This window comes from Martes martes, assembly GCF_963455335.1.
Source record: "Martes martes genome assembly, chromosome: X".
Lineage (NCBI taxonomy): Eukaryota > Metazoa > Chordata > Mammalia > Carnivora > Mustelidae > Martes > Martes martes.
In genome coordinates, this window is record NC_137897.1 from 78,170,144 (window position 1) to 78,178,232 (window position 8,089).

Here is an 8,089-nt window from a genome sequence, read left to right on the forward strand (position 1 = left end):
CCATGGGGGGCAACAGACAGGAAAGATCCTAGGACCCAGTGCGGGTCCTGACAAGGAAAAAAGGCCCTCCTTCTTGCGCAACTGTGGGGACTGCAAAATGGCAAAGCATGCTACCAGTTTAAATGAGCAGGGAAACAGGAGCGTGGCAGAAAGAATGGGCGCAGAGCAGGGGTTGGTTTTCTCAGGGTCGAGGTGTAGGTCTGCCTTCCTTTAGAAAAGGTGCAGTGGTGAGGCCTCCGTGGGGGTCCTCCCCGCCCTCCTCCCTTCCGTGGCCCCGCGAAGCAATGAAGGAAGAAAGTGAGAGGGCCATCCACCCCAGAACCTCCGGGGCAGTCGGGCCTTAGGCCTCCTGTCTCCTCGCAGCCTGCTGTCCTGACAGCCCCCGGCCCACCCGCCTCCAATTAGGATGGTGGACGGAAGTGGGGAGAGGGAGGTGGACAGACACTTGAGAGCAGCCTGGGGGTTCTCACACACCGAGGGGCGGTTGATATCCATCCGCCGCTGCTCACCGCACACCTTCCCTCCCCGCCGCCCCCGACCTCTGGATCCCAGCCCCCACCGCCAACCGTCCCCCGGTCCCACAGATTGCAGGGCCAGCAACCAGGGGGTGGTCGCCCGCGGAGGTCTGCAGAGGCGGCTGCCGTGAGCCCGCCCCTTAGGCTCGGGCTCCTCCTGGCCCCGCCCCCTCTGGGTCGGAACTAGGGTGGGCCGGGGAGGGGGCGTCGAGCCCATTCGCGCCGTATCCCTCCGCCCCCCTTCCCGACACCCTCGCCGCGAGCGTTTCGTGCCGCATCCTGCGCAGCCCCTGCCCAGTCTGGTGCAGCAGCGCGGGGGGCGGGACGCCTCTTTGCGATTCTGGCCGCACGCAAGGCGGTGGGAATCCGAGTGAAGAGCTCCGAGAGGAGGGGGAGGCCGACGACTTGCACCTTGAGCCTGTGAGGGCAAGTGGGGGTGTCGTGGGGGGAGGCGGGGGACCCCCACTGTCGCCCGGCTTACAGGCTGCCCGGACCCCAGACCCTGACAGCCTGGCAAGGAGGAGGCGACCCTGTCGTAGCTGGTCCCTGAGAGAGGTGCGCAACGCCGCGGGACCCCTGGCGAGGAGAGGCGGCGACTGGCGCGGGCCGGGCCCGGGGCACCGGGGCTGGCCGGAGAGGCTCCCTCGGATCCTCTGGAGGCGAACTGCGCCCGCCATTCCGCGGCCAGCTTTCCGGGCGCCCGCGACCCGCCGTCGACGGTGTCTGTGCCGGCAGGGAGCTGCGGCGGCGGCGGGGGCGGGGGAAGGCTGCTGCGGAAGAAATGGCGGAGCGGGAGCTTGGGTGGGGGGCACCCTGGGAGGCCGCCAGGGCGGGCGGGGGCGGGGGGGTTGCGTCGGAGCTCTGTGCCTAGCTGGCGGGAGCGGGTGGCCGGTGGTGTCGGCTGCTTCGGGCCCTGATTCTGGAAAAGGGCCTGTTGGGCCCCGCGCCCTGGGTGCTGTCCCTTCCCACAGGCGCCTTTTTGATGCCAAAGTCTTCTCTCTGCGTGTTAGCTCTGGCGATTTCATTCCGTAGGGTGCATCCATACAGGAAAGGCTTGAGAAAAAGGAGGAGCAGAACAATGGCCTGGATTTCTGGAGGTGTGTGGGGCTGTGGGGGGGGGGCGTGGATGGGCAGCAGCCATGAGTGGAGACCCAAACGGGGTGGGGTGACTGCGACCACAACAGGTCAGGCAACCAGGAGTGCCTTCTAAAATTCCCCCTTTGTATTAGCTTTCTAAGCACTTCCCTTTCCTTCCTCCCTCACCTCCGCCCAAAATTCCAGGCAGGAAAAGATGGGCTAGGAGGTGAGGGTGAGACGCAAGTCATAATTACAGGTGCCTGCACAACCTGTTTTCTGGAATATACGGGAACCCTTCCCCCAATTTATGCTGCGTAAGTCAGTGAGATGTGGTGCGCCTAGTGGTGAATCCTTAGAATTGGAGAAAGGAGCAATGTGAAGAGTGTGACGTCAAGAGAAGATGTAGATGCCTGGAACTCTGAAATAGACCTTATTTAAAATGAGAATATTCTACCAAGAGGACTCTAAATGTTTGAAAAACAAATAATATGTGGACTGCCATCCTTGGTGTTTGAGGGTCCACCCAGTGCCCAGGTGCTACCATGGTCTCCTGACCCTCATGCTTTTTCATCTGTTTGCCCATAGGCCTGCTTTAAAACTGCTCACTTCTGCAGGAAAGGGAAGGAGGAGGAGACTGGCTCAAATCTCTGGAGGTTTGTGTGAGGGACAAAAATTGTGGGGATAGTTGCAGAGTAAGATCATAGTAGGTATTTTTGACCCGCTTGGGTGTGTTTGATCCATCTGTCCTACTCTGCCAGAATTGCACACTGCCACAGCATCCCTTGTCCATTTCCTACAGGAGATATTAGGCACATTGGGGTAGGTGTGGATTGGATTGTGAATGCGAGGAGAAGACCTGGAAGCAGGGACCATGAGACAGGAAAAATTAGACAAATTAGATCTTTAAAGAGACATTTTTATATTGGGGTTCATTGTGTCTGTCTGTCAACCAAGCATCAGACTTCATTTTCTCCTGTATGTTTACTTCTTCATAGGACAGCCTGCTCTCTGCTATAGGGCTTAATACCACTGAAACAAAGCAAGGAGGGAGAAATTGCACCGTGCAGGTTGGTATGAGAGTGCATACAAATTTTGGTGGGGAAGCAGAGATCAACACTGGTCCAGGAGCGATTAAGGTCTAGTCTAGGGGTTCTTCAGCTTTTCCCACTTTCCCACTAACCTCACACCTGTTTTGTAGCTGGCAAAGTAACATGGCAACTCTGGGGGGGTAATGTGTGAGGTAAAATGAGGGTGACAGAAAGACTTTCTGATAGTTCAATTGTCCCACTAAGCATTCAAGGTTCAGGCTCTGTGAATCTCTGCATGGGGTGATGCAGTTGGAAGAGTTTTAAAGCACCGTATCATTCTCTTTCTGTAGATCCACCTCCAGTGGCAGCTCTGGTGGAGTTGGAATTGCTGCTGATCACCACCCTCAACAGGTCTACACCCACCCAGGAACATCCATCTGCTCCCAGCTTGGTTGTGCCTCTTCTGCACTTTGTGACACTGACTGAGGCTAAGCTTTGGAAGGAGGTTGATTACTGGACTGGTGGTTGACTCTAACATTTGTTTCCAACTGTACCACTTGAATCACTGAAAGATCACAGTGTGAAGATAGATCTTAGGTAGAGGCTGAGACCGGGTTGGCGTTTCTTGACTGGGCCTCCTCTGTAACTCATACCATGACTGGGGCTGAGATTGAACCTGCTGCCCAAGCAAAGCCTGAAAAGAAGGCTGGAGAAGAGGTTGGGGGTGGGGCTGAAAGAGAGAATGAAGTCCCGTTGGTGGTCAGACCCAAGGTTAGGACCCAGGCACAGGTAATGCCTGGGGCAAGGCCCAAAACTGAGACAAAGTCTATGCCTGGGGCAAGGCCTAAAACTGAATCCCAGGCTGTGGCTGGGGCAAGGCCCAAAACTGAGTCCCAGGCAGTGGCTGGGGCAAGGCCCAAAACTGAGTCCCAGGCAAATGCTGGGGCAAGGCCCAAAACTGAGTCCCAGGCAAATGCTGGGGCAAGGCCCAAAGCTGAAGCGAGGGCAGTAGGGGGAGCACGTCCTAAGACTGAGGCCAAGGCAATCCCTGGGGCAAGGCCCAAGGATGAAGCCCAGGCTTGGGCCCAGACTGAGTTTGGGGCTGAGGCAGTGTCGCAAACAGAAGGTTTGACCCAGACCAATGCTGTAGCTTGGCCACTGGTCAGTACTGAATCTGGGTCAGTTGCTAAACCTGTCGCCCTGCCTGTGGATAGGGAGCTGGTCAGTGTGGACACTGAGACATTTCCTGGCCCCCAGGTTCAGACAGGAATCCAGCCCTGGTTTGGATCAGGGGAGGAAGCTAATATGGGGTCTTGGTGCTATCCCAGACCCCGGGCCAGAGAGGAGGCCTCTAATGAGTCTGGATTCTGGTCAGCAGATGAGACCTCTACAATGTCTTCTTTCTGGGCTGGAGAAGAGGCCAGTATCAGATCATGGCCTAGGGAAGAGACCAATACCAGGTCCAGACACAGGGCTAAACATCAGCCTAACCCCAGGTCCAGGCCCAGATCCAAGCAAGATCCGTATATTGATTCTTGGTCTGGGTCTGAAGAGGAGTCTGGCAATCCATTTTGCTTGTGGGCTGGAGAAAACACCAATAACTTGTTCAGGCCCAGAGTTAAGGATGAGGCAAATATGAGGTCCAAGCTCCGGACAAAGAGAGAGGACTTTTTTGAGTCTGAGTCTGAAGATGAGTACTATAAAGAGTCCTGGTTTTTGCCTGGAGAAGAGGCCAATAATAGATTCAGGACCAGAGACAAGGAAGAGCCTAATACTATCTTGAAGCGCAGGGCCCAGAAAGATGTTAATAACAGTGGTAGGGTCAAACAAGAGCCCAGGTTTGAAGAGGAAGTCATTATTGGGTCCTGGTTCTGGGCAGAGAAGGAGGCGGGTATGGAGGCTGGGGCTTCTGCCATCTGTGAATCCACACCAGGGGCCGAGGAGGGGGCCATTGGTGGATCCTTGTTCTGGACTGAGGAAAAGTCTAGTTTGGGGGCTGTGGCCAGAGAAGAGCCCAGACCAGAATCTGAAGAAGAGGCCATATTTGGGTCCTGGTTCTGGGATAGAGATGAGGCCTGCTTTGACCTAAATCCCAGTCCTGTGTACAAGGCTAATTCCAGATTCAGAAATTCAGCTGAGGAGGAAATTAAGGAATCATCCAGGCCCCAAACCTGGGAAGAGGTCACTGTTGAATTCAAACCTGCCTTTTGTCATGGGGTTGGCTTCCCATCCCCAAGCTCCTTTAGAATTCCTGAAGAAGCAGCATCTGTATTCGCTGAAATGTTTGAGGGAAAGCCCAAGAATGCAGAATTTACCCCAGAAGGAGAAGACCAGGAATCTTTGCTTCAGTCTCAACAGGTTGAACCTGAATTCCCATTTCAGTATGATCCATCCTACAGGTCAGTCAGGGAAATTCGGGAGCATCTTAAGGCCAGGGAGAATGCAGAGGCTGAGAGTTGGTCCTGTAGCTGCATACAGTGTGAGCTTAAAATTGGTACTGAAGAGTTTGAAGAACTCCTCCTATTAATGGACAAAATCCGAGATCCTTTTATTCATGAGATATCTAAAATCGCAATGGGTATGAGAAGTGCTTCTCAATTTACCCGAGATTTCATTCGGGATTCAGGTGTTGTCTCACTTATTGAAACCCTGCTCAATTATCCTTCCTCCCGAGTTAGGACAAGTTTTTTGGAAAATATGATTCACATGGCTCCACCTTACCCAAATCTCAACATGATTGAGACATTCATATGTCAAGTGTGTGAGGAAACCCTTGCTCATAGTGTGGGTTCCCCTGAGCAGCTGCTTGGATTAAGGATGCTTAGACATCTCACAATAACTACTGACTACCACACACTGGTTGCCAATTATATGTCTGGATTTCTTTCCTTATTAACCACAGGCAATGCAAGAACAAAGTTCCACGTTCTGAAAATGCTATTGAATTTGTCTGAAAATGCTATTGTGGCAAAAAAACTATTCAGTGCCAAAGCTCTGTCAATATTTGTGGGTCTCTTTAACATAGAAGAGACAAATGATAATATTCAAATTGTTATTAAGATGTTTCAGAATATCAGTAATATTATAAAAAATGGAACTATGGCCTTAATTGACGATGATTTCAATCTTGAGCCACTTATTTCTGCATTCCATGAATTTGAGAAGCTCGCTAAGGAACTACAAGTCCAAATAGACAATCAAAATGATCCTGAGGTGGGACAACAAAGTTAATATGAATAACCACCTGCCTTTGATCAGCCTTATGTTCCCAAAGAGCCCTGAGTAGTGCTTTGGTTTTCAGAGTCTGGTTTTATGTTGTAACTTATATTTTAATGCTGATGTTAACTTTGTCCAATTCTTGATTTGAGCTGGATCATTTTGTGGATGCCAAATGAATATTAGAGCTGAAGATGTATTTGTTGATATTTGTCTTGCTGTCCAGATTGCAATATTTTCAGTATTGAGCTTCTGATGAACTAAGTCACCTGTGTATGTACGCTACCCTGCTATTTGTTGTTTAAACGTGGTTCTCTATTCAAGTCTGTGTTTTCAATAAAGGTCTATGTGGAAATTGGCAGAAGTGACCCTTCAATTTGAAACCGGGTACAGATACATTGTGCACATTTACAAATAGAGATAATTAGTATGACAAACACCTTTATTGAAAAATCCCATATCTGGAGTTTAAGGAGAGATTTCTGCAGGCTGTGGTGTTTAAGAAATGTTTCAACAAAGAAGGACCGACTTAAACTGGTCAGTAAAGTGTAGGATAAGACAGACCATTAAGTCATTCTTCAAAGTGAGCTATGGTGGTGTGAAGAAAATTGATTAGAAAAGTGCTGCTGTCTCAGCAGCATGGTTGTACCTTGTCTGAATGAGGTAAAATTTAGTGAGGGATGCAGCTGGAATGAGGCAAGCTTGAAAAGCTAAGTCAGTGAAATCTGAACATTTTTCAACTAATACTGTTGTTCCTCCAGTGCCACCTAAAGAGTGAAAGAGTAGAACAGCACACAAATTAAAAGGAGTCAGGAATAAGATTTGCTTTGTGATGATCCTCGTCCAAAGAAAGTAGTAAGAAAATACCATGCAGCATTTAAAAATAATCTATTGGGGGGGCACCTGGTAGCTCAGTGGGTTAAAGCCTCTGCCTTTGGCTCAGGTCATGGTCTCAGGGTCCTGGGATCAAGCCCTGTGTCACGCTCTCTGCTCGGCGGGGAGCCTGCCTCCTCCTCTCTCCCTGCCTGCCTCTCTGACTACTTGTAATCTCTGTCTATCAAATAAATAAATAAATAAATAAAATCTTAAAAAGAAAAGCTATTGGCATGTAATGACACTGATGATTTTATGTCTAGTGAAATAGAAGAGTGATTATGGAAAATTAGATTCCATTTTAAAATCTTGTGTGCAAATAGACACAATTTTTATGTAATTTCAATATGCCTAAGACATTTCATACACACTATCATCTAGAGTAAAATACAGCATATTAAAAAAATTTTCAGAGAAGCATTTGGGATATACAAAAATTACTAAGGGTTTTTTAAAAAAAATATGTTTATATCTAGTGCCTCAAGTTATAGGTGAACATATTGGAAAGGATACAATTCCATAAAAGATTGAGCTATAAATGTTAAATGTTTAGAGATAAAAACATGTAGAAAAGTTGAAAAGGAGTGTTTCCTTTTAGAGTGACAATAACATTCTAGAAATAGTGATGGTTGCACAGCATTATGAATATGCTTAATGCCACTGATTTGTACATTTTCAAATTGTTAAAATGATTTTAGGTTATGTGTATTTTCCACTATAGTAAATAAATAGATTACACCATACCTTCAGACAGAAGAGCTGCAGAAGTAGGGAATAGAATTGGTTTGGAGGGAGAATCCAGACTTAAGGGCAACATATTTTATTATTTTTAGACATGGTGAAAATGGTATTTCTGTTTTGTCTGAGGATGCTCATTTTTAAAAGTAAAATTATAATTTGTAATTTAGAAATCACGTGAAAGATTTTTTCAACATGAGGAACTAAGAATATGAAGAATGGTTGAAGGAGATGTGCATACGTATACAATGTATTAATATAAACAAAATATATGTATATTAAATTTCACACAGAAAATTAATAAATGTTAGGATGTAATTTCTGGATTAAATACGAAACTAGCTGATATTTTAAGGACAACCCATTGTAACCATTGATGTTATCTGTCCACTGAACATAAATCATTTCCATATCTGTTAGACAAAATATCTACAGGTTAAAATCATCTTCTCAGTGTTGAAGACTTTCGCAATAGAAAGTGAAGCCCACCACTACACTGGTATAATATCCAGTAACCCATGCTGTCCTTAGCCAAGTTTTGTATAATTTTTTCTGACTCTGCAACATGTTTTTTTTCCACCCGACTCTGGTATTCAAGGTTTATGGAAGCAGGGCAAAGTGGCAGTTTTGCTTTGCCTTCAG

General features: G+C 48.2%; 1 protein-coding gene across 2 annotated transcripts; it reads left to right on the forward strand.

Annotated features, from left to right (window-relative positions):
- Nucleotides 1-710: 710 nt before the first annotated feature.
- Nucleotides 711-6,196, forward strand: GPRASP2 (G protein-coupled receptor associated sorting protein 2). Of its 2 annotated transcripts, XR_013966287.1 has the most exons (5): nt 711-941; nt 1,548-1,612; nt 2,178-2,245; nt 2,588-2,659; nt 2,971-6,196. XR_013966287.1 is itself a non-coding variant. In XM_080795006.1 (4 exons), the coding sequence occupies exon 4, from the start codon at nt 3,275-3,277 to the stop codon at nt 5,849-5,851; it is 2,577 nt and encodes an 858-aa protein (XP_080651132.1). In that variant the 5' UTR covers nt 1,565-1,612; nt 2,178-2,245; nt 2,588-2,659; nt 2,971-3,274; the 3' UTR covers nt 5,852-6,196. The 2 variants fall into 2 exon arrangements, 1 of the variants encoding a protein (XP_080651132.1); XM_080795006.1 differs by lacking the exon at nt 711-941 and having other exon boundaries at nt 1,565-1,612.
- The last annotated feature ends 1,893 nt before the right edge of the window (nt 6,197-8,089 follow it).

Bases quoted from the DNA above. Each gene is read 5' to 3' on its own strand.
- GPRASP2 (XM_080795006.1), top strand. From the start codon at position 3,275: ATGACTGGGGCTGAGATTGAACCTGCTGCCCAAGCAAAGCCTGAAAAG.